Here is a 26244-nt window from a genome sequence, read left to right as displayed (position 1 = left end):
CTGACAAAAATGACGCTTTCCTTTTTTTTTTTGTCCTTTCTTTTTTTTTTAGTTTTCAATTGTATAATCCCCAACAGTAAATCCTGGATAATCTCAAAAGTGTAACCTACAGATATTGAAGGTACATTTAGGCCATTTTATCTAGCTCTGTGAATTAATGCCTATATAATCTTTTGTTAAACTCAGTAAGTATTGCAAGCACATGTCCAAAACCTGGATTTATTTGACGTTACGGTGGAGCTGGGGCCAGAGTGCATGCAGTCAGTCTCTTTTTGAAGAGTGTGCCAGAATTTCTTTCCAACTTTCATTCTGACCCCCCAACAACTCGGTCCTCTCTGTCCCCTCAACATGTCTCTTCTCTGCTCCGTCCAACTCAGGATTAATGGTTTACACATAATCTTCTGTTCAACATGAGAGCAGACTTTTCCAAAATCTCTGTAATCATTTTATCTCTGTGGATCTGTCTGCTCATCTTCACACAAAAAACTGTATTTGGTGGCTCTTTTGGTTGAAGGTTCATCATTTAACATAAGTTTGTCATCAGATAAAGCAGATGCTGAAAAAAAGAATCAAGTTTATTGTCCAACTCAGGTTAATTATTAGATATTCCATATACCATTGTGAGTTCCTCTCTAAAATGCTTATAATCGCCTATTTTAATAGTGCAAGCTCCAAATATTCCTAAATATGATTTAAAACGCAGTCAAAACAATCTTGGCACGTTCACAAAAACTAATATTTTCAGTCTTCCATGTTTTTGCTCTTAGGAGTTCAGCCAATCAGCGACAAGGATTGACTACTTTGCAAACATCATCCAATAGTGTGTCAAGTAGTACTGTGCTGAGGTGTTTTATCTTCCCAAGCTCTATTTTTTTATATCTTAGTTAGCAAAAACTTAATTCCACAAATAATTTTGAGTCACGTTCCACAAAATATTTGTGAATATGTGAATTTGCCTATACTGAACTGCAAATATGTGGGTGTCCATGGTAACCAATAAAGTAAGGTAAACATTTTAAACATTTTTACATGTAGAAAAATACATTTGCTTTGTTATCATCAGGCACAGACACACATAACATGCAGATTTGCATGCGATGTATGCTTTGAAGTCTTCACGTCTTGATATGAGTTAACTGAGTGAGCGTCATTTACAGCCTGTGAGACCCACTTAAGTCTTTTTTGAATATGAACTTAATAACTTAATAGAATTAAAATGGGATATTTATGGTGGCATCATTTTCCAGTGATTTCTTTTTTCAGTTGCTGCCTCTATTGCAGCACCTTTTCTTTGTTTATTAACCATCTTATTAAGCATATCTGTGTCAAAACTTAAGAACTGAGAGAGGTCTGCCGCAACGATAGACCTTTTCAAACTCCAAATATACCTGAATCTTGGAAACAAGCAGTCAGTTGCTACTTGCAGTCACACAGCAGACATTATAGGTTGATGCAAAGTGAAGGTTGGATGTTTCTCTCAGTGCAAGTCATAAGGCAAGAAGCCTCCATTTTAAATCAGTTGGCGACTCAATTCAACACCCACTTTCCACTTCTGTTTAGCAATTTGTTTGACCTTTGACTCGTAAATGTGTTCCAAGGAATCAAAAGTCAAAGCAAACCAGCATCTCTGATCACTGCAGCAATGCAGTGTTTTATTTATTTATTTTGCCCTTTTTAGTTTATGTGAATAGCTGGCCCTCCTAACAAGGTGAATCAATCCGATCCAAGACCGCTCCCATCTGGTCCCTCTCACGCTCGCAGTCCTCACACCCCTCTGGGCCACAGCCTCCCACTAAAACCAGTGTCGGCACGTCCCCATTTCCCACTCCGACAACGCTACCATTCGGAGCCCATGCCACATCAATCATCCCATCCGGACAGTGCAGCAGGCCACTGACAGAGTACAACCCTCCTCCTGGAACCACTTCGTCATATGACGGGGCCCGAGCAGCAGCTCTTGCTTCGTCCAAGCGGAGTCTTTGCCTGCGACGGATCTCAATGATGGTCTTCGTGTAGGAGTTGAGTGTGACGACAGCAGCCCCCATGCAGCAGCTAAAGGATACCCAGGCAAGGCTGAAAAATACAATTCAAAGATAAGCGACCAAAACTTTAGAGCATGTTGATAACTTTGAGTTTGAATTCTGTTTTTGATTAGTAGCAACATACGCAAATGACCAGCCGTAATCCCAGGACTGAGGCCTCCAGTCTTTAGGGCCCACGATGACTGTCATCTGAAATACTGTGGTGAACATCATATGTGCTACCATCCCAAGAAGACCTATGCAGGAAGCAAACCAAAATGAAAAACTAGGACTACCGTTCAAACACTAGAATGCCCATGGAAAAGGTGTGCAAAAAGCCTCCAAATAAATTCATGTTTAATTGCAGTAACACAACCTCTGACTGAGTTTTTCAGAAATCTGTCAGGCAGTCATTTCATTGTTAACTTTGCAATACTCTATCGTACATGTATGCCACTGCTAAAGGATCAATGCAACTGTAACTGAAATATCGCAGCAATGACACGTTAATAACTTGATTTAATCTCACCTTAGCATGGCAGATCAAGAAAATATTAAGCAAAGCTAAAGCTTGACCCACTTTGTAACAGATTCAGCTAATAATTATTTGAGCACTTTGGAGCATTTCTATAGCATTAAAATCTCACCTCTAAGTGGCCTGATGATCCTTAAATATGACAAAAAAAGTTTAACAAAACAGTAACATCATGACCAAAGTATAGTACCCCATCCAGACACAGAAGAACACTGTAAATTCTACACTCTTAGTACCAAACGACCCTCAACCCTAATCCAGCAAAAGTGACAAACCCACATCTAAAAGTGACACAACTTGATGGTAAACATAATTCCTTTCATTTCCTGTCTCCAGTAGGCCATACATGGCAAATAGGAATCAATGTAACAGCAGTTTTACTCTCATTTGACCAAAGCCTGTTGCACTAATTCAGTAGCTTTTATCAAACACCAATTGTGATAGTATAATAGAGGTTTTTGCCTATTATGTGTTCTAAATAATCAAGTTGGTATGTAGATAGTGTCCAGTGGTCAAGAAGATTTGGTGACCCTAAGATGGCAGTGATTTTCTAAAGTGGAGTTTCTTTTTCTTCCTTCACTGTCCTCCATCCTCCTTAAATTCCTTGGTGACAAAATAAGTCGTTACCTAGGCTTGTTTACCACAGTTGAAGTTGTTTCAGCTTTTCACATGATCTCTTGGGATATATGAGTAAATATGGATAGGTAGCTATTGTCTTGTAACCATCTCATGCTTTGTGTCAGTGTTTGTTAATTCCTGTTCTCAAGTGTTGCACTTTTCAGTGTGAGATTATCTTCCTGCAGCAAAAGATGAATTTATTTTAAGATTATTTCCACATCTTTACCAGGGGCCAACACTTGAGGTTGGCGCTGTAATCCAAGCTGCACCCCCACCTGATAGCACAGTACAAATAGCTGCGAAGGCATTGATTTTTAGTGCGTGCATCTCTTTATGGGAGCACATGACTTCCAGGCACATCAGTAAGAAGCCCATCCCCAGCAGGCCAATATATGTAAACTCAGAAATAACCGACAGCCAAAGCACACCTGCAACATGTGGGAACAGATGTAAAGAAGCATTAAATGAAACAGTGTATATTGCATAAAATCTATTTTTATAACACCGCTCACCTTGTGTTTCCCCTGGAGTTAAGTCGATAAAGCTGCGACACACCTCTCCTGCCAACAGCATGTGCAGATTTAGATGATCATAAAGATCTTTAACAACTAACATACCCACTTCTCTCTACAAGATGAGTTAATATGACAGGGTCAAAATGTGCATCTTGGTCTCACCATCATTCTGCTTTTCACAGCTTTCCCAGAAGCCTGTATGGAAATATCTGAAGGCAAACTTGTCTTCCCCTGTCTCCCAGATATAGTGTACAGCATTGGCCAGCTGTCTTTGTCTGATCTTGTCCAGCTCATCTCTTCTGGCTGGAGACAGTGTCCGGTTGAAAGGGTTTTGTGTGGGGCTCTCTGTGTGACAGGAGACAAATTAAGTTTTTTAGGTTTACTTTTGCACCTTGTTAGCATAAAATCTTTGCACCTCATCGAGAATCTATCTTTCTAACCTTTTAGGAGCAGCACAGTAAAATAAAGGCCATATTACCTTGACCATACTCTACATTTGGACACATAAACAGTAAACATATGCGAAAGTTTAACTAATGGAGAAAAACCGACATGCTAAAAAAGTCAAAACATTCATTCCTCAGCAAGACTTTCAAAAAAAACATCGAGCAACAACAGATTTTAAAGTTGTTCCAGTGAGTTCTGGACAGAGGTGAGTAGTAACTAGTTACATTTACTAATTTACATTCACTTTAATAGCTTTAAAAAGAGAAAAAAAACTTTTTGGAGTAGCTTTTACTTTTACTTTTTAAAGTAAAAGTAAAAGTAATTTTACTTTTACTTTAGTAAAATGACTACGAAGTATCGCTACTCTTGAATAAAATATCTGGATACTCTACCCACTCCAAGTACCTTCAGTGAATGAAGAACAAGCAAAAATTAAATACAGACACACCTATACCTTATGTCAAAGTGAGACGTCTTGTTTATACACAAGCATTGAATGTTATTTTCTATTTGCTGAGCCTTCTGGGACATTTGGAGATAGAACAAGTACAGTAAACACCTATAAATTGTAAATACTCTACACTGTTCAGACATTTATTGTAAAGGTCTTTAATACATCGTGCTTTGAGTATAGGTTTTATTTTAAACAAATTTGATTAGCGAAAGTTTTTCTTCTGCTTGGATTTGTTATTTTGTAATGTGAAGTTATGCTGTGTTATTTATTTATAGCACCAACGGACTTTAACTTTTTCGCTTAAGGCAGAGACCACAAGCCAGAGAAAGAGGTTTGTAGGTAAGAACCATGACTTCTGACTAAGATAACTTTATACATTTTTGTGAACCACTCTGATCCCCATTGAAAGACACGGACTGAAGAACCAACAAATCATCTTTTACAAGCAAAGGCAAGACTCCAAAGTTTGCAAATAAAGTCCTCCGCTCGAAGAAGGCCTCTTGTTACCAAAAAAGATTGGTAACAAGGGGCAGTTTGGTGGACTCCACCTTGAATCAGGAACAAATTCAACCTTTTGATGGGGATGACGACACAGCATGCGGATCCAGCTAGCTTTTAAAACCATCATTGGTACCCAAAAATACCTCAAGGGACAGGGATACAAGGCCTCTCAAAACCTGCAAAAACAACCAAAGTCCCATAAAAACCCTCTTAATAACTTTGTCTAAGCAACACAGAAACACCTGAAAACATAACAACTGTAACTTATAGAAGCATCACCATGAACAATACAATCACATGCATCCCTGTTAATGCATACTTCACTGCGCCATGTGCCTTTTCTAAAGCAGTTTTCATAACAGTGTGCGTCAATAAAAGCAGATCTCTGCACAAATAAAACAAGTAGTGATCAAAGTAATCTCATTGTGGATCAAGCTTTACACAAACCACTGAGAGCAGGCGGCGTCATCGTGCCCTCAGTGGACAAGGAAATGTTTAGAAAGCGTCATCACAACCCGAAGACCTTTGCTAAATCCCAATTAACCCCACCCTGGAACTCACCTTCTGACAAAAGAGATTAAAACGAGAAAAATCACTGTCTGTACAGGACTGATCTATCCGGATTATTTCTAGGTACAGCTTTTTATGCAGAGGTGGTTTAAAGATAGAAAGATTCATCAAAAGTTAATCACCACTCATTAAGCTGATCTGAAATTCAAGATGAGAGTTTTTGGTGAATTCCAGGTCAGACATTTATGAAAAGCTTTCGGAGGATCTCATTTAACACAAATACTCAGACATGCACTGTTCTTTCCCGAAGCTTTCATTGAATTTGAATCCTGACTGAAGAGACATTCAAAAATAATAATTATACTTTAATTTGTAATGCACTTCCCATTGCAAAATCTCAAATTGCTAAATAATGGGAACAATAAAAAAAAATTGATCAGTAGATGGATGAATGACATTTTTAGCAAACAACAAGTCATAAAATGAAAATTTTATTATATACTTAGTATGAATTTTGTTACCAATACCACCTCTGTTTAATCAGTCTATTCCTGTATTGCTTGATTTATGTTTGAGTGTGTGTTTTGGGCAAAACCACCCAAACAGAAGAAACTTTTTGGGTTGTTTTTTTGATTTTTGAATTCAACCTTTTAAATTACTATAATATGCAACAAAGGCCCAGTGCAAAAAACATTATCATGAGGTTTGATCTTCAGTATAAAGAATAAGATTCTGCTAAAAACAAAGTGTGACATGCCCATGTTAACATGTCTCAACATAAAGAGTAATTAATTAGTCACCTAGGAAAAATTTTCCACAGCCTTATTATGCTTATTTGAACAGTTTAGGATGGGACTATGAGCTACACAAAGTTTTTTGCACAAAATCATTCTTAGCTAATGAGATTACACTCTGGTCAGTTCTGTTCATTTTGAGCTCCTTTCAGATCAGCTCGTTCTGAAAGGAACATCTGTCACTTTAAATCCAAATAGATTCCTGCTGGCCACGCCCCCCATCTCAACGATTACGCTCACACGTGAAAATGGGTGCAAACAGATGTGCAACTATACAACAGTACATCTTTGAAAAGCAGAAGAAGAGGCTCCTGCACAACCAATAAGAATGCAGCAAGCTTCTGAATGATATGCCAACAGCAGAACTCTTGCCTTTTCCAGCAGCACACACAGACGTAAAACCAGCTGACCAAACATGCTGGAGTGGCTTGGGTTGCTAGGTGACAGGCTTGGGTTGCTAAGTGATGGGCTGTAACTGAACAGTTGGGAGGTTTTTGAAACAGCTCATTTTCAAGACACCAAAAAGGTTAACTTATTGCCAAAAAACAGCCTGATGGTTTTTTTTTCTTTCTTATGATTGGGTTGTTTGTAGAAGCAGTTGAGACCCAAATGGAAGTAAAAAAATGTGAAAAAAAGTTAATTTTGCATAATAGATTCCCTTTAAACATTTAAACATAAATGTGAAGTGTTATATGTACTAGAAAATTAATTAAAGGATTCATGAAGTGTTAGTGGAACAGTTATTACATCAGTTTCCATTGCTTTTGTGTTAAAGTAGGAAAATTATGTAAATGTCACGGAATTGTTTTGCTTGAACATCTGTTAAAAACTGCTTGCATTCCTAAAATATCAATCAAAGCTGCAGCACACATTACATTTAATAACACAATAAAACAATATGTGTAGCATCTATTACCTGTTGTGTAAGGCTCACTGTTGTTCTGACCACAGTTCTTCATTTTGACAGGCGACAGGCAGAGAGGCTTGACCACCTTGTGGGTGCCCTCACACCAGTAGGAGGTGCAGAGAGCCAGGATGGACAGGGCCAGAGCCAAAGAGGTTAATGTCAGAGAAAGCATGGATCGAGAGCGGCGGGACAGACGCTCGAGCATGGCCACGAAACGGAGGAGGGAGGCAGGGGAGGTGGGACAGCGAAAGGTGGACACAACACAGAGGAATTTAAGGCAAGTAGGAGAGAGGCAGTAACAGATCGGACAGGTCGGGGCAGATGCTTTGGTTTGGTTTTTAAGAGTTGATTTGCTAGCTTTAAGCAGGAAGCAATGATAAATCTGATCTCACAGATGAATAAACACAGCCAACAGAGCTAGATAGTAACATCTGTGATTTCAAAAAGGAGTCAGCAGCAGGATAAGATACTCTGAGACTGATTCATATGTAAAGAAAGAACTACTTTTTATTGGTCTTCTTGGGAACTGAAATGTCCAGAAATCCCCTGACCTTAAATTCTGTCTGAGGTGGTATTAGATCAGTGACTGGGCATCATCAGAAAGGCAAAGAGGACTTTAGTATTATGTAATACATTCTGCAAGCTAAGTAGGCTTCTTTATCTGTCAAGAAACTTTAACAACATATGGCAACATTTATCCTTGATGAATGCTCTTTCAGCTCACACACACACAAAAAACTCCTTTACTCGTTTATGGGAAGATTTTACAAACTGACTTGACTATCATTAATATCATTATTCCTCCTAAGGTGGCTCCAGCTGAACTTTTAGGACTAGACACCAGGGCACATTACAAAATATTTCTTTTTTGTGACTTTATGGATGAGACACAGATTTAAACGCCTACCCCCACCCCCCCTGAGATAATCCATGGAAATCTGCTTTAATCTCTTTGTGTTAGTTGTATTTTAGTGTGACCATGTTGTCTCTCTAGCAGGGCCTCTCTGTCAGTCCACAGCCCCTGAAAGGAAAGAAAAGAAAATGGTAAACAAAAAAATTTAATTTACCGGCGTTAATCAAGACGATCTCATTGGCTGAAACACAGTCCAAGATGTACAGTGGGACACTTAGCAGCTACTAATGCTTTATTGTAGCAGTTGTAGTTCTGCTGTGCTCAGCTAAAATAAAACACTGCTTCAATAAATGTTACACAAGCCTTTCAAGTAGTGCATTACTTTAAAACATTTATTGTGCCTTGCAGAAATGTTTATATCTGTCACAGCTACACATTTCATCACATAATATAGCTTTTATATGTCTTATTGGGATTTTATGTGATAATTGTGCCTAATTATGAAAGGAAAACACTATATATTATTCAAAATTATTTATGAATAAAATTTGAAATGCGTATTTACTCTGACAACAAGAGCTCTGGAGAATTTGCTGACAAGTCAACTATCAGTTATTCACAAATCTGACATCTACTGAACCGCGGTGATATTGTTCAGATGTTAAAAAGACAAAAAACAAACAAACAAAAAAATGGAACAAGTCCTCATTGGGCAGTTCTGGAAGAAAACTCAATAATGGCTGCAGGAGACTTAAGATAGGGACAGGGGTTCATCTAAAGCAGGTCAGCTCTACACGGAGCTAGAATGGAGTGGCTTAGTTTAAAGCATATTCATGTTATGGAATGGCCCAGTTGAAGTCCAGACATAAATCCAGCTAAAATTCTGGGACAAGATTCTAAATATCTGTTCACAGATGCTTGAGATCCAATCTAGCTTGAGATATTTTGCAGAGTAGCAGGTTATAATTTTAGTTTCTAGCAGGGCAGAGCTTATATAGATCTACCAGAAAATACTTCTAGCTACATTACAGTAAAGTATACTTCTACGAATTGACTCATGAGTATAGTGCATCATACTTTTCAAATGTTTATATGTAAGAAGCTTTGAACCCCATGCACGGTCCATTTCACAATTATGCACTACTCTGGGTTTTTCACATAAGATCCCAACAAAACATACAAAGGTTTGCAGCAAAATGTGAAAAATATTCCAGCAGTATTAGTACCTGTCCAATTGGTAAGAGGCCATTTAAAAATAAAGTAACATACAAGGACAGGGGTGGCCAAGTTCAGTCCGTAAGAGCTGCTTTGCTGAAACTTTTCCCTGCTCCAGTACACCAGAATTAAATAAATGATTCGTTAGCAGGTCTCTGCAGAGCTGAAACCATTTGATTCATGTGTGTTGAAGCAAGGATCCACTTGCTTCAACACACAAGTTGCAGGATAGTAGTTATTGAGGACTGGACTTGGCCTCTCCTTTACCAGGACAGTTGACAAACTACAGGATGTGCAGGTGGAGAAGTTATGCAGTTTTAGTGACTTGACTGAACGAAGAAATGAGCTTATGCTAGGTAACAGCTTAAATCTTAAAAGCAGTACAAAAAAAAAGTTTATTTCCAGCTTTATGTCTATCATTTAAAGTGAATCATTTTAAATCATTCATCTTGAGAAAGATTAGTGAGAAAAATAAATAGACTTGGCTACTTGTCTTGATAAAACGTCATCAAATTTATCTTTGCATTTATAACTGAATACAATTTGAGGGAAATCTACCAATAGGTGTAATTTTTTTAGAATGTATTATTAAGATGCTCCTCCTCCCACAAAGACAAAAAACAGCCTATAACAGCCATTTCTTAATGATTTAGTTATATATATTTCTCTAATGTTAAATGTACCTACCCAAACTCTTTTTTGCTTCTTGATACAAAATATCCTGGCATAAGAAAAGAAAAAACTTAATCCGTCACTTCTTGGACTCTTCTCGTAAAAGATTTCTTGATCAAAAAGCTCCTTAGGAACTTAAACTTAAATCCTCCATGGTGAACTGCCTCTGTAACACTCTTCATTTATCGCCTGTTATTTTCCCTCGCTGGTCCTTACCTCCCCAGCTCCACTCTCCTCTCCTGTGAAACCTCCAGTCCAGCGGATGGACGGAGATGTGAACTGATGGAGAGACAGAGCATCTGCCTCCACGCCAATCACCAATCTACTCTCTTTCTCTGGAGTTTATGTCACATACGCATCCTGACTCATAATCCTGCTGCATCCATCTGTTGCTGTGGTGCCTCCTCTCTTCATGTTGGTCTAATTTCAGAGGTGCTTCCTTTTTTAAACATCCATCACAACTTAATCACCAGCCTGAGTTTCTGATTTACAGCAGGGTGACGAAGTGTTTGCCATCTTACAGATTCTTTCTCTTAATTTTTGCTTGAAGGATTACCTAAGTAACTACAGAAAGCAGTTTGCAAATGATTTTAATAGGGAAAATAGTTAAAATCAACCTAGCCCTATGTGAAAAAGTAATTACCCTCTAAACCTATCAACTAATTAAAGCAACATTGACTTGAACATTTGTTACACACATCAGTATTGGATCTCTTAGATCAATGGAGGAATTTTGCTCCTCTCTTCTTGGTGTCAGAATGACTTTAATTTAGCCACAGTGAAGGGTTTTTGAGGATGAATGAACTATTTAAGGGTGTAAGTCCAGCTGTAAGCTTTTCTAAAGCTTTTTTCTTTTGTATCTTTCTGAATATGTCCCAAACCGAATGAAAAGAATCAACATTTACTTCTGTTGGAAGAAAACAGAAACAAGGCCACAGAAAAATGTTTGCAATTATTTATTTAAAAGCATTTACATACAATCTGAAAGACAGCAAATATCGAAAGAGGGAGCATACAAGAAATTCATTAAACATCAAAAAAAGAAGTTAACCCCAGGCTTGAGATTTACAATAATGAAGAATTAGCTTCCCGTCGCTGCCGAAGCACTAGGAGAGACAGAGAAAAAGACAAACGCAAAATAAAATCAGTGACAGAGAATTTTTAAAAAATAACAAAACTGCATTTTGATGAAAATGTAAAGAATCACCATCTTCAAAAACTCTTTGAAAAATCTGAATTAATTAGCTACAACAATTAATTTCCCTTTGGGATTAATAAAGTATTTTTGAATTTGAATTTTAATATCCGAGATGAAAAGAACAGGCATAGCAGCTGAAAGTGAAAATCGACGCTCCTCTGTGTTTTTTCCCTTCGCTGTCACCTTCTGAGAGAACTGGCTGAAGAATTTAAGCTTTGGTCTATGAAGTTTCCCTCTTCATGCGCCCTCTGCTGATCAACTCAGGCAGGTGGGATTCTGTCATTGTACTGATACTGAAGGGCACAAAAAAGGGAAATATGCAGTGCCTACAAAAAGTATTCACCCACTTGGAGGCTTTACCTTTTTTTATTACTTTTAGGAAATAAAAGTAAATTTTGCTTCTTTTTTTTTTGACAAAAACCCCATTAATGTCAATGTGAAAAGGGTTCCAGCAAAATATGCAAAGTAAAAAAGTGTGTATAAATATTTTGTGTAAATTCTTTGTCAAAAAAAAAAGAAAGAACATTCAAGGGGGTAATTTAAGAGCTGAAACCTTTTTCTTTTTGCCTCTTTTATTCAGTTCCTACCACAGAGTATTAGGGTCATTGTACATTAAAGAAAGTGACCAGAGTAGTCCATTTTTTCCAAACTAAATTAATTTCACTCTTACAAATGTCTGACTTTACAATGTCAGAGAATATCTTTGTCTTAATACAGTTAATTTATGCCTTTATTCAAGGAAAACTAATTTTTTTGCAAACTTGGAACTTGGCATCAGAAAATATAATTTTTTTCCTTATAAATATGTTAAGTTAATACGTAAATTCTGGCAAAAATGTACTTCTTCATGGATACATAATTTTTTCCTTGATCTACAATGGCCACAATATTCCGTCGTAGTTTCCTCCCTGCAGCCAGAATGCAACTCTAATAAAAATCAGAAAGTACTGCATCTATAAATCATTTTAAATTTTTTTCTCCGGAATCCCACTTGGCAATGATTGCAACATTTTCTAGAATATCCTAATTGTAAATCAGATTATTGCTAAACACTTTAAATAAAGAGGAGAAAAAATAAATAAAAATCCTTCTGCTGAGATACTGTTTGTGTTTATATATTGTAATATTCTATAGAAACAGGATAAAGAAATTAGCTGTATGTATTCTGTTTTAATAACAACAAAATATATTTTAAAGTTAAAAGAAAAAAATTAATTAACACTAAAAATACCCCAATAATGTATTATAAGTGTTTAAACACTCACATCAAAAAGGACTCCCACTTCCTGATCTGGCGATGGTGCAAATGACTGATGGACATAGATGAACTTAAGAAAAGCAAACAGCCTGAGTGAGGACTTCACAGAACAGAAGCACTCAATTTCTTACATATTTTTCAAATGTACTACAGAAAGTTCATCCTCACCAGTTGTTCATTGGCATCAAGTTTGAGGAAGCGAGAAATGAACTGAGAGAGGGACTGTACCGTCCTCCCCCTGTCCACTGCCCACTTCTTTGTTTTCATTATAGGAGTGTCTCCCACAGCCTTCAACAGCACATCGACTGTAAAAGTAGAAAGAATAAACATTTAACGAAACCAGCTTCTGTTGCAACACAGTGTTTACGAGAAATCTATGACAGTTCCTGTGAAAAGCAGGAAATGTATTTTTGCAATAAACACCCCTGCAAGGCCAGTAATGTTTAGGGGTGGATGTCAACTTGCATCCCTTCTCCAACACACCTGAATGAAAAGAACGGTCTCTTACTAGGTCTCTGCAGAGCTGAATGGCTGCTGGTGAATGACTTTAGCCATTTGATTCAGGGTTGTTGGAGCAGAGATGCATCTAAAAGTTGCAGGACATCAGCTCTCAAGAACTGGACTTCTCTACCCCTGCTGCATATAGCTTTACCATATATCATTTTCATGGTATGTTTTTTTTTAAATACTTGATTGCGAAATTTATTGAAATTAGAAGAATCACTATGTAATGGGAAATAAATACCACAGTCAACGACTGCCAGACGTATTTAGAACTGACACTCCTGTATTTAGGATTGTCAGTTCTATGTTTAGGGCTGACAGTAAGGAAGAAAAGTATTTCAGTGTTCAATATAAACATTGACGAGGAACCACCCCGAACTGGACGTTTTTAATCTTATTTTACAAATTATAACATTACGTACATACAGGAAATATTAAGATTATATAAACTGCCGTAAACTACATTGGAAATATACAGAGAACTACAAATCTAACGTTAAATTTACAGAATATGGACAAGTAAATGCTGTGCCTTTACTAGCAATAGCATTAGCTTTCCTCCTCGACTGAAATTAGCACGTGTTTAAAATATCGTAGCTCATTGGGTGAACAGTACAAATGCATTCTTCCTATTGGTTGAAACTTCTGTCAATTATCATCTACGTCATCCACTCAAAAAAAACACACTGTTAGCGTTAGCAAGACATGTCAACAACAAATAAGCAATTGTTTGTAACTCGCGTCAAATCTGTTCGGCGTCCTTACTTTTTTTCTTCTCCTCACTGGTCGCGGAGTTTTCTGACGGTGAATGTAGTTCTTCTTTCTGTGTTTCTGTTGGAGACTCAGCATTGTCGGACATCTTTAGCTGTACTTTGGTTTCACTCAGCTCAGCAAACCTAGCTGCAGCAAACATTCCCTGCTATTGGTTGAAAGGGACGTCAATCTGAGCAATAGGCAATTCTATTTGCCATTATTATTTGAAAGGGGGTGGGCTTATTGTAGAGCCTTGTGTTCCGTGTATTTCCCGATAATCGTGGTTAGTTTCAGGTATTTTATTTGTATGTTGCATGTCTGTTTTGCAGACGTTTTTCATTCTTCGGTTAGCATTATCGGCTGTTTATGTTCGGCGTTCAAGTACTTCCACTTTTTCTTGCAACTAATTTGTAGATATTTCCCTTCAGGACGCGTCACATGGGAAATAATACTTTAACCTGGTAGTTGATGTTTTTACTGTCCCCTTGAACCTGTCACCCATCCTGCTCACTTCAGCACAGAAACAGTAAGTCGCATTACTTTTGATAAATCATTTTAGGATCACAGCTGCTTTTTTTATCGCTTCTTTTCTTTGGTTATGCAATGACGCACTGAAAAAAAAAGTTATACACAGTATTTGAGTTAAAAACTATAGTATTTAGTTTTTTTAAAAACAATATTTGCAGATATCTACAAGTGGCTACTTTGCAGAACAAGAACTACGACCTTGCATTCATTTTGGTATAAGTTTTTTCTCAGACCTGACTGAGAACATTTCTGCTTATGAACATAAACGGAGCAAAACTGTCAGTCTCTGAATGTACAGAGCTGATGGAGAGGTACTCCAAAAGGGTTGCTGCAACTAAAGCAAAAGATGCTTCTAGAAAGTATCGACTCAGGGGGAGTTAATACAAGTGCGTTTCTTACTTATTAGATTTTTATCTGTAAAAATAAAAAAAAAATGAACATTTTGAATGATTTTCCTTTCATTTCACAGCTATACACTACTTCATGCGGCCTGAACATGTACAATTCCAACAAATACACTGAAATTTGCTTGATGTGTAATGGTAGTGTTGCCAGATGTTATATTTCTTAGATTGCAATGTCTTTGTTGCAGTGGCAAACATCGGCAGGCTCTCCACCAAGGATGCTGTCCTCTTCCTGTGTGACATGCAGGAGAAGTTCAGACCCAACATCTTCCAGTTCACCAACATCGTTAGCAACGCAGCCCGGGTCCTCCAGGTTGTTAATACCGATCAACTCATTTTAATTCAATTCAAATTCAAAAGCACTTTATTGATCCCAAAGGGAAATTAAATGTTGTTGTTAATTCATAATTCTTCAGAGAGTTATTGCTGTTATTTGTTGTTAATTTGTAGTCATTTGTCGCCTCTAACCTTGAACTGCTCCTGCAGGCTTGTCGTATTCTGGGCATCCCCACCATCTTGACAGAGCAGTACCCTAAAGGCCTGGGACCCACCGTGCCCGAGCTGGGGGCAGGGGATCTGACCGCTCATGCTAAGACCTCTTTCACTATGATCATAGAAGAAGTGGAGAAGGAGCTGAAGGCTCTGGGGAGCCCTAAACAAGCCATTCTGTGTGGAATAGAAGCACATGCCTGCATTGCTGTAATTAATATTTTTGTTTTTGCATCATATTTAGACTACAGACTTTAGACTTATTTTAATGTTGATAATAATGAAAGGAAGCTGGAAAGAGTAAGTATGCTAGTTATATTTTCTGATTAAAGTATTAAAAAATCTTCCCTCCTTTTGCTCAGTGTACTACATATGACCTTATTGAGAAGGGAATGGAGGTCCATATTGTGGCTGATGCCGTTTCCTCCAGGAGGTATCTGTCGATTTTCCTTTCTTCCACTTGCATTCTGTATATGCATAATATTTAGCCTAATACTTATGCTTCACTCCGCAGCCAGACGGATCGGTTGTTTGCTTTGTCCCGAATTAAGCAAAGCGGGGCTTACCTCACCACCACAGAGGCCGTCCTGCTGCAGCTCGTTCAGGACGCCAAACACCCCAACTTTAAGGAGGTCCTGATTACATCTGCTCAACACGCTTCACATTTAAGCCAAACAGCTGGATATTAATATATTATTTAATTTAAAGAAATTATATTCAACATGCTAAAGAATAGGAATAAAGGATACAAAACTTGCTTGAAAACACAAAAGCTACTTTGGGTCTGTGTAAATTAAATGTCAGGGCAAAAAAATGAAACATCAGCAGAGGAACGTACGCTAAATGATGATTCAGGAAGTCACCAAGATGGATAAAATTCAGTTTTTGTTTGGACTGAAGGATATCTACACAAACAAACTGAATGGAGGATTATATGGCTTTCAATTTGTGTAAATGTTAAGAGCAGTTAAAGAAATCAAAGCTAAAACTATGTCAAATTTTAAACGAGAGGGCAGCAACCTTTTACAATCTTGAGAGCCATTTTTGTCTTTTTACCAGCAAAAGAAAATTTTAGATTGAAGAAAATTACAGGAAACAAATTAGCTTATTTTAACAAAAAATCTTCTTTAATACATTTTTTTAATGAAGATATACAAACACATCTTTTTAGGTTTTAAGATAAAGAAAATCATCAAACTTTTACACAAAAGGAATTAACCTTATTTCTCAAGGGAAGCTAAACTTTTAAACAAAAAAAAATACCAAAAAACCACATACTTTGCAACCAAAAAACAATATTCCTCCTTGTGCTACTGTTGTCATTCTTTATGGAAAGTCCTTTCATATATTCCACAAAAACTGGATTTTTAAAATTAGCCTTACCATGTAAAACACAAATTCTTCAGCATTTTAGACCAAAGTTATTAAGAGCCACAGTGGCTCTTAATAACTAATAATGGTTTTTGGCCATGAGATCACTCATTAGTGATCTCTACCCTAAACAAGAAAATCCTAGAACTGATATTAGAATGACTAGAAAGCCAGTGAATGAATGATGAGATGTGTTCTCACCAGTTCATATTAAATTCAGTTTATAAAGCCACTATATGAACAAAGTGCAAATTTTTTCAATTCTGGGATTTACTCATCAGGACATATTAAGATTTTCTGATCTTTGGTCAGATGAGACCAAAATGAGGACGTCTAAAGAAATCGCAACACAGAACATAAGCTCAAAAGCTTTATATCAACTTATAAGCACAGTGGTGGAAGTATGATGATTTGGTCTTGCTCTCTATGTATTCTGGAGTCAAATCTGAGGTCATCACTCCTTTAGCTAAAACTTGATTGAAACTGGGTCATGCAAGCAACGAAGCAAATGTTACATAAACAGGAAGAGACCAAAGATTCCTCCTTGAGAATGTGAGAGATTCTCACATTCAGTCGTATTCTGGAGATTAATCCTAAGAAGAGAGATTAATCCTAAGAAAATCCAATAGAAAACAACTCCTGCAAGTGACTGCTGCTAAATATAATAATCAGCTGAGGTTTTCACTCACTGTTTTTCTGTATTTACTTCATTTTTGTTTAATAAGCAGCAGGATGGTGGGGGGCTTTTTTTTACGCTGAGTGGTCATTTTACAGCCTGGTAATGGAGAGATCTTTGATCATGTCCTGATAAGTAAAAACCAAAAACTGAAAAATCGATATCCAGAGAATAACAGTTTTAATATCTCTTTAGACTATTTTTTTTATACAAGCTGGATTTATGACTATGTTCAAATAACAAATGTTGATCTTTGTTGGCAGATCCAGAAGCTCTTGACCCAGCCGTCTCCTGACACCGGCCTCCTCGCCTTCTTCAGCGCTCTGTAGAGGGATCGCCTCATGTTGTTACTTTCCACTGTACAACCCTCTGTTTTTAACACAGGGACTTCAATAAAACATTGCTTTTGCTGTAACTCCTCTGTCCTGTGGTTTTGTCCTTGTCTCAGTCAGTCCACCCTCCACATATGTGATGTGTTGACTTAGTGTGGTGCAAAGTTCACGTGTTTCTTTGCAATGCAAACCTGACAGGCCCAGGAGGAGGGACCTTCTCCCAGAGGCGGGAGCAGAAAGTGAGCTCACACCGGGGGAGGAGTGAGTGACGTCTTTCTGGTAAAGTCAGAAAGGGAGGGGAAGGGCAGAAGGAGAGAAAAAGGAAGCTCTCCGATTAGTATTTTGTGTATATTTCTTCAAAGTTACACAAACTTTCTCAAACGGAAGGTGTGATCGGTTTCCTGGAGGACGCTGCTGCGCTGAGGAGGGAGATCCGACGGTGGAGGGAAGGCGCCAGTTTGACAGCAGACGTGCACAGCTGATGACAGCATAAAATATTAACACTTCTCAAGGCCCCGGGCCTCGAGTGACCAAAGAAAGGTAAGCAAAGTCGGCCTTCCTCTTTCAAAAAAACAACAAGCAGAGGTGGAGGTGGCACGCTTGCATGACTGCATACGCTCACCGTGTCTTTGCTTGTCGACTGAAAGTTCTCAGAGCAGCACAGTGTGTCTTGTGTGTGAGCTAAACTGTTTTGTAAGAGAAGCTGGCTGGAGGAACGGGAACAGAGCAGCCGAGTCTCTCATAGTTCAGGATGACGGGCATCTCCTCTCTGACCGGTCACTGTTTGTTCAAAAAAAAAAAAGAACTTTGTAGAGAATGTTAATCCAGTACTGTGTGCTTTGGTCCTCCAGATCCTGGACAGAGGAAATAAGAAAAGAAATGTCTTCTGACTTGGACTCCAGTCTCACCAGCATTGACTGGCTGCCCAAACTGGGAATCAGCAGCCTGCGCTCGGGGAAAGAGAGAGGAGGGGTAGGAGGAGGGGAGAGAGAGAGAAAGAGAGACAGAGGGAGGGAGAGGGGCGACTTTGTGCCGTCAGTCCCGAGCCCCTTGCCATCAAACTGCAAAGGGAAACCCCCCCACAGCTACGCGACCCTCATAGCCATGGCGATAGCAGCTGCACCAGAGAGGAAGCTGAGCTTAAACGACATCTACACCTGGATAAGCAACACTTTTCCTTATTACAGCCGAGTCGGCCGAGGCTGGAAGGCAAGCTCTACCATCCACATGATACTAAAGTGTAACATTATCCTAACTGTATTGGATATAACTTGAGTCTTCTTGATCTCAACAGAACTCCATCAGACACAATCTGTCCCTGAACAAATGCTTCAGGAAAGTTCCTCGGCCACAGAATGACCCCGGCAAGGTGGGCTCTTTGATGCTGTCACTTAACACGCTTATGTGGGAATGTTCATTTTATAAGATAAAGAAATGGTTTTGGAAAAAAAATAAAATCCTAATCCTGTATTTCCAGGGCTCCTATTGGACGATGGATGGGCCTCCAGAGTCCATGAGTCCCGCAAGGGCTCCAAAGCGCCCCTATCCTGAGGAAGACGAGGAAGAGGAGCTTCAGCATGTACGGTTGATCTTAATTATTCCATCTATACATTACTCATGTTTTATTCATACATACAGTACAGATCAAAAGTTTGGACACACCTTCTAATTCAATGGGTTTTCTTTATTTTCATGACTATTTATAAGGCAAGAAATCCCACTTATTAACCTGACAGGGCACACCTATGAAGTGAAAACCATTTCAGGTGACTACCTCTTGAAGCTCATCAAGAAAATGCAGAGTGTGTGCAAAGCAGTAATCACAGCTAAAGGTTGCTACTTTGAAGAAACTAGAATATAAGGGGTATTTTCAGTTGTTTTACACTTTTTTGTTTAGTGCATATTTCCACATGTGTTATTCATAGTTTTGATGCCTTCAGTGTGAATCTACAATGTCAATAATCATGAAAATAAAGGAAACTCATTGAATTAAAAGGTGTGTCCAAACTTTTGGTCTGTACTGTACATATATATTTCATTTTGGGGCTGTAATAATGTCTAAATCTTTCTTTACAAAGCCCATTAAACCAGCGAAGCCCCTTAACACAGGGGTGTCAAACAAATTTTTATTTGGGTCATATCAAGACCATGGATGTTCTCAAAGGGCCGGTTGTGCCATGATGTGTTGATAACGTACCTATTATCAAACGTAAAATATTAGGAAATAAGTGTCTCTTCACTTGACGACTACTGCTTAAAATTAGACAGTATTAAACATCTTTTCATGTTGTTGTAATTTGGCACAAAAGAAATTAGAACTACTTTGATTTGATTGATAAAATAATAATTAAGCACAAAACTATTTTTGAAGGCTTGTATGTAGTTCTTAATGTGACTCTCTGGACTCCAGTGGGCCACATTAAAAGCTACGACGGGCCAGATTCGTCCCCTGGGCCTTGAGTTTGACACCTGTGCCGTAAGACCTTACAGAAACCCACAATGATTTGGAATGTCTTTTTTTTAATCAATACCATTAAATTGAAAGATCTTTAATTGCTCATGTTTTGCAGATCAATTTTATAGATGTGTTATAGAACAAAATCCTTTATTTTTCCGCTCAGATTTCAAAAGGCTTCCTGAGGGTCTTTCATAGTTTTTCTTTTGAGTTTTTCTGCCTTTTCTGAGTCTAGTTTCGTCCTCTAGTGTTAATGTGTGGCGGCTATGATGTCATTCAACTACTTTCTGGTTCAAGATGTGGTCATATATAAAGGCATAAATGCAGAAGTTGATTTATTTTTGCTAAATTATGAGTAAAATGAAGCCAAAGACTAAAGAAAGTTTGTGATTACCACCGCATAAAACTGACTCAAGACTTTTGCACACAGAAGTTCTTGCTTATATTCTGTTACCATGGAAACTGAATTCAACTAGTGGACAGACTTTGCTGACCTAGGAGTCGCACTCATTTCCTATTCAAGTCTGAACCCTGAACTCAAACCCCTTCACCACATTACGGTGGCGATTCTGAAAAGAGACGGTCGTCTCTAATTCTGCAGTCACTGCGCTTAACCATGGGAAGGCGAACTGCTCCCATTGGGTCAGAGGTCAGCCTCTGCCTCAAAGTATCAGAGGGCCTGGGTCACAATCCACGGTAGCGGGAATTGTATTAACAGGTTGATTGTTCGTCTGCAGTAATGTGGACACTGCTACAGTTTGTTGTGGTGAAAAAGAGCTGAGTTAATTAGTGAACCTCTCAGTTTACCAGTCTGTCTTTATTCTGACCTTCGCCTGTGGTCAATAGATATGGATCATGACCAGAAGATCCTGGAAACAAGTGGCTGAAATAGATTAGCAGGGCTCAGTCTTTGTGTAGTTTCCTTCTTGGACTGGGATAATTATACAATTTCACTTGCTACTGAAAATATGCTAAAAAATTGTACTCACGTAAGAGTAGCGCTACTTCAACATGGTTTTACTCAAGTAAGAGTAAAACGTAGCCATCCAAGAAATCCCTCCAGTTAGAGTAAAAAAGTACTTGGTATAAATGGCACTCAAATACTGAGTAGCTGATCAAATCATCGATCATTTATGCTTAAAAATTATATCATCAGACAGATCACAATACAAAGTCATGCAAAATATTGATATTTTAGAGGACATATTAAAGATAATTTATATAAATAATGAATTGCAAAATAAATTCAGGCAAAATAAACAGTTTTCCAAATCAAATTCTTTAACTTAAAACGTAGGAGACTTTAGCAAAAACTGCATCGTCCAGGCACCAGTCTGTGTCTGGTGCCTTTTTGGTTAAAGTGGAGTACCCAGACAGTCTACTCAAATAAGAGTATCAATACTTCATAATAAAAGTACTCAAGTAAAAGTAAAAAATGCAGCATAGTAAAAATACTAAGAGTAGAACTTTTCCAAAATGCTACTCAAGTAAATACAACTAGTTACTACCCAACTCCGACTGTTATGTATATTGTTTCAAATATTTAAAATCGAAAACAATTTCAAATATTGTTTCCATAAAAAGTAAAATACAAGGAATGATTTAAATGGTTGTTTTGATGACTAAAACAGCTACAGCAGTACATCCAGATCTGATGCTCACTCCTCACTGCGTCTCAGAGATACGCTTTAAGAGCTTTTCCTTCACTTTTCCTGGTGTGAAATAATATTCCTGTGCTTTTTTTAACGGAAGAGATTGTCAGCCTGTGAACAGGTTTTGGAGGTTAGTCACTGTTTTCTGCTCTGCATTCAGAGCGTGGGTGTAGGACCTGAGCGCAGACTCAACTCTGTTGTTGTTTTTGTTTTGTTCTGTGTATGCTGTAATGCTGCATTCCTGTGGGATTTCCTCTTCTTTTCCATGCTTAAAGACTGATTCTGTGCTTTTACAGATTCCTCCACCTGCAAAGGTGGCAGCGGTGAAAGGGCCCTCTCCCCACCAGTTCAACGCGTCCCCAGTCAGACCCACCCACCACCCTCCATCTCCTCCCCCACACGAGGTAGACTCGCGTCATTCCAGCTCATATTACAGCCATGTTTGACGGGTTTTGCATAGAAGTCTCATCTTCGTCTTCGCAGGAACCGTCGCCCTACATGTCAGCCCATGCCTCCGCTCTACCTGCCTCTCATTTATCTGTTTCTCAATCAGCTGAGCTCCCGCCAGCAGCCCCCATGTCATCCATCAATTCCTTCCCTCCTCCCCTCCCACCTGGCTCCACCTTTTCTGTCCCTGCAGCGTCTGCAGCTGCTCCCTCTTATTCTAACTCAGTCCTGTCCTTTCCCGCCAACTCAGGCCCTCTGCCTGTTTCCACTTTTTCCTGCACTTCCAACTCTACACCCGTTTGCACCGTGTCTGGTCCCAGCTCCTCCTGCCCCGCCGTAGCCCCACCTCCGGCGGGTTCGGGGCACCACACTGCCGATCCTCCTCTGCGCTTCTCCTTCGAGGATCTGAACATACCGGACCTGTACGCTTCCTTCAAGTCCCTTTTCAAGACGATGCGTGAGAGGGGAGGCTCCATCTGTGAGTATGCAGGCCCGTTCAAGACGCACAAGCACGACACACATGAGCGACTCGGAGGAATCACTTGTTTTCTTTTCCCTGAAGCGGACGTCGCTCCCCTGCTTGTTCCCAGTAACGACACTACGCCTCTTCACACTCCCACGCTGCCGCCGTTCTCCCCTCACCCCACGCCTGCGCTGACTGCACCACCAGTTGCAGGTCAACAACCGGTTGCAGGTCCACCGACTGTAGCAGCTGCAGCGGCCATGCAAGCTCCACATCCTGCAGAGTCGGAGCGCATTTCGCAACTCAGTGAGTCTCACATTAATATCTCGACCCAAAGATTATCTAACGCTAATAAAACCTGCGACATGACTAAAACTAAAAGTATTTTAAGTTTTGACCATTTCCCTCCCTCCCTTCTCCCCCTGCAGCGGTGCCAGCCGATTGGTTCAGTAACACAGATTCGCTGAAGGAGAGCTTCCGCATCGCCAGCAATCTGGACTGGGCAAACATAGACTTGTCCAGTCACCCAGGTCTGTGCTGCTCGCCACAATCTGATTTAAAGGGCCAGTTCACAACATTTTCAAAACAACATTGTCCCCTCCTGTCATGGAAGAGCTTTTGATTTACATAACAAGGTTCTGGGATATCTGCCTCCAGATGTTCTCTCGTCAATGCTCACAACACCGTCAAACCAATCAAGATGTAATGAAAAGGATATTTCTTTTAGTAATTCAGTTCATAAACTGAAATGCATAGAGAGCTTCATCACATACAGCGATACGTTTATAGTGTTTATGTATGTTTATTTTGGTGATTATGGCCAGAGGAGAGTAGAATACTTACAAATTTTACTCAAGTAACAGCAATGATACTATAACGCATGTTATAGTAAAACTACTCCTTGAAGTACCCCCCCCTCCCCCGAACAGTTATTCAAGTATACGTAACTGAATACAGGATACAGGATTTTATAGATTATTTCTTTATTATCTTTCTTTTGTGAACAGCTGATTCATTTCAGAAATTGAATCAAAGGTTTTGTTGTACTTATTGAAGTACAAGTCACCTGATCTTCTGTATTTTAACAAAGGCGTCTTTATTTTCTGTGTCCCAGACCTCCTGGAGAGCATGAAGCAGGCTGAGCTCTGTGACTGGGCCCTCGACCCCGGCCTCTTCACCTCCCTCTGCGACTCTCTGAACCGCTTCTTTTCTCAGAAAGGCATGATCAGTCCTGGAAACAACTCCCCAGTTACCCACGGTGCACCTCACTTCCTGCAGCCATCGCCGCTGACGTCCAACCCTCCTCCGACCCTCAACAGCCTCACTCACCCCTCTCCCCTGCCCTACCCCACCACTCTCCCTCCCACTAATGGCACCCAGCTGCCCCGGAGACCCCCACCCATGCAGGGACCTGCTCTACAGAGACCACATCTGGCAAACGCAGCTGGTGAGTAGCAGACATTTTAAGCTGATTTTAGGGAAGCTTCAAGGAAATCTTGACCCTTTATCACCCTTGTTGGCTTTTTTTTACACACAAAATGTAAAACATTTGGAAGATTGAGATGCTTTTTTTTCTCTCTTCCTATTTCAACCATTCAAATTTCACACATTTCATAACTTTTATTCAAACAATTTTCCAATATAAAGGACCTTCTCAATCGTTGTGCTCTTTGAAACCAAAGTACTTCCATATATTTTAAGTTAGAGAAGTTATTCAAGCTATCAAGCAATTACGGCAAACATATTTTATCTATTGGTCAGAAATTACAATTTGTTTTAAGAAAATTGTTGACAAAAATGGACTCAATTTATCCAAACCTCATTGCTATGCTTTTGCTAAGGAAAACCCTTAGTGACTCAAGAGTTACAAACCTTTCCAAACAAACCATTCTCACTCCCAGAGATATTACTCTTGGTAAGCAGTTCATAGATCCAAACATAGGCAGTTTTGGTCCCTTCAGTCAATGTATCATTTAAGTAGTATTCACTGTAAAATCCCAACAGAATGAAGAGAATCTACACTTTTATTCCAACTCAATACCATAAAGAGCAAAAGGTCAGAAGGTGTTGCACTATTTTGGAAAAATATTTTTGATTATGAACATCGTTAATTTTGAGGACACTTTATGTTTATATGTCTCCATGAGCTTTAGCATTTTGTCCATTTCTTAAAAAAATATTTCAAATTACAATGTTGCAAAGAAAGTGGAGATATGTTTATGTCTCCACTTTCTTGCATTCAACTTTCTCCTAATATCCTTGGATAAATCCATCTTACCTTTTTGTGGCTTTGCTTTCTTGTAGAGGGCATTGCTGAATCTACTCGCACATTGTCTTATCCATAACTGTTAAATAATTATTTTTTTTTTATCTGCCCAGTTATACTTTAATTTTCTGAGAAACTGAGTTTGAGGTTTTCATTAACTATGACTCATTATTTGAAAAGAAATAAATGCATCAAAATGTATGAAATTACATTGAATTGCCCAAATAAATTAACTTTTTGAAGGGTTCTGGACGTGTTGATGCATCCCTTTGGCTATTTTTTCCTTGTGAAAACTGAAAGTAGGTTTGTCACTGCGACAATTGAAAAGGAGAAGTTAATTAGAAATAATTTTTTTTTAAATCTCACACTTCCTTTGAGGTCAGTTCATGTTTCAGTTCATGTTTCCCTTTTACGTCTCAGCAGGGATCCATCCTCAGCCTGTGGCGCCACGACAGCGTCCTCCACTGAAGAACCTGCACAGCAACAGTGAGGAGTTCCAGGATGACTTTGACTGGGACTCTCTCATCCTTTGAGCCTCGCTTTCTTGTGATGGAGGAAAAAAAAAAAAAACACCAAATATTTCACTTCCTGTTTCCCTGACAGCAAGTCTGGGATCAGGTTTGTCACTAATGACTGAATCTTAAGAGTTTTATGTTTGTTTTCTTTTAAATTCATAGGCTGTAAAATTCTATTGTTTATCTTTTGTGGGTAAATGGCTTCATATGTTAGATTTTCCCCCTCCCCCCAAATACAGAAGTCATGAAACACACACACTCCCTGTTTCTGTTTTATTTCATAAATTTCTGTAGATTTTTTTTTCTCCATTTTTCTTTTCAAATGTGAATGTTCACAGTTGACACCACCCAAAAGTCAAACTTACCCAATAAAAGATACTTCTCTTGATATAAAATAATAAATTCATCCAGCTAAATTAAAAGAGCACTATGGAGCATGTTTTCATGTCCCTGTGTTGTCTCCGTTCACTCAATGAAATAATTGTTTCTTTAAAGAAGCATCGGCTGAAGCTCCCTTTACAAAGGAAAAGAGGATGACACATGAGGACAGTGTTGCTTTGGGTTGCCTGAACGCCAGGTATCCCAGCTGAAATAGGTAATTAAAAATAAAAGATTGGCAGAGAAATTACATGACCCATAAAATACCTCATTTAAAATCCAACCTTACATATCATCACATGTGATAATTTTCAGAAATGCTTCCCCCCCCCCCCCCCCATTCACTCGCTAAAATGAGATCAGACACGAGGAGAAATGGGACAAAGTACTGAAACAAACAAACTGGCATCTGATAAATAAGCATTTGTGTTCTCATTCGCCCTCAGCCACAAACACACACTCGGTTTGTTTTTCCTGCCATCAGACCACAGGTCAGAGCTTTTTTTTTTTTCC

General features: G+C 38.9%; 4 protein-coding genes across 5 annotated transcripts; 2 read left to right on the top strand and 2 right to left on the bottom strand.

The window, feature by feature from the left end:
- Nucleotides 1-2: 2 nt before the first annotated feature.
- On the bottom strand, nucleotides 3-8517 carry LOC116715607 (germ cell-specific gene 1-like protein). The gene is made up of 6 exons (XM_032556094.1): nucleotides 7312-8517; nucleotides 3852-4034; nucleotides 3687-3734; nucleotides 3450-3602; nucleotides 2167-2278; nucleotides 3-2073 (listed from the first exon to the last, which is right to left on the bottom strand). Exons 1-6 carry the CDS (start codon nucleotides 7505-7507, stop codon nucleotides 1701-1703), a joined length of 1065 nt encoding a protein of 354 aa, XP_032411985.1. The 5' UTR covers nucleotides 7508-8517; the 3' UTR covers nucleotides 3-1700.
- Nucleotides 8518-10983: 2466 nt separating this feature from the next.
- Nucleotides 10984-13933, bottom strand: atg12 (ATG12 autophagy related 12 homolog (S. cerevisiae)). The gene is made up of 4 exons (XM_032555763.1): nucleotides 13768-13933; nucleotides 12667-12803; nucleotides 12506-12568; nucleotides 10984-11148 (listed from the first exon to the last, which is right to left on the bottom strand). The coding sequence occupies exons 1-4, from the start codon at nucleotides 13913-13915 to the stop codon at nucleotides 11089-11091; spliced, it is 408 nt and encodes a 135-aa protein (XP_032411654.1). The 5' UTR covers nucleotides 13916-13933; the 3' UTR covers nucleotides 10984-11088.
- isoc2 (isochorismatase domain containing 2) lies at nucleotides 13927-17638 on the top strand. The gene is made up of 6 exons (XM_032555754.1): nucleotides 13927-14281; nucleotides 14876-15000; nucleotides 15174-15386; nucleotides 15539-15609; nucleotides 15691-15808; nucleotides 17487-17638. Coding segments are annotated over exons 1-6 (594 nt in total). The 5' UTR covers nucleotides 13927-14280; the 3' UTR covers nucleotides 17553-17638.
- A 134-nt stretch (nucleotides 17639-17772) lies between these two features.
- foxj2 (forkhead box J2) lies at nucleotides 17773-25769 on the top strand. Of its 2 annotated transcripts, none has more exons than XM_032555726.1 (10): nucleotides 17773-18095; nucleotides 18407-18764; nucleotides 18850-18924; nucleotides 19033-19134; nucleotides 21959-22066; nucleotides 22146-22587; nucleotides 22672-22878; nucleotides 23001-23102; nucleotides 23687-24019; nucleotides 25262-25769. In XM_032555726.1, the coding sequence occupies exons 2-10, from the start codon at nucleotides 18435-18437 to the stop codon at nucleotides 25369-25371; spliced, it is 1809 nt and encodes a 602-aa protein (XP_032411617.1). In that variant the 5' UTR covers nucleotides 17773-18095; nucleotides 18407-18434; the 3' UTR covers nucleotides 25372-25769. The 2 variants fall into 2 exon arrangements, with proteins under 2 accessions (XP_032411617.1, XP_032411609.1); XM_032555718.1 differs by having other exon boundaries at nucleotides 25259-25769.
- Nucleotides 25770-26244: the final 475 nt, after the last annotated feature.

The sequence above is a fragment of the Xiphophorus hellerii genome, chromosome 3, assembly GCF_003331165.1.
Source record: "Xiphophorus hellerii strain 12219 chromosome 3, Xiphophorus_hellerii-4.1, whole genome shotgun sequence".
Taxonomy (NCBI): domain Eukaryota; kingdom Metazoa; phylum Chordata; class Actinopteri; order Cyprinodontiformes; family Poeciliidae; genus Xiphophorus; species Xiphophorus hellerii.
This window is presented reverse-complemented; position numbering and strand designations above follow the sequence as displayed.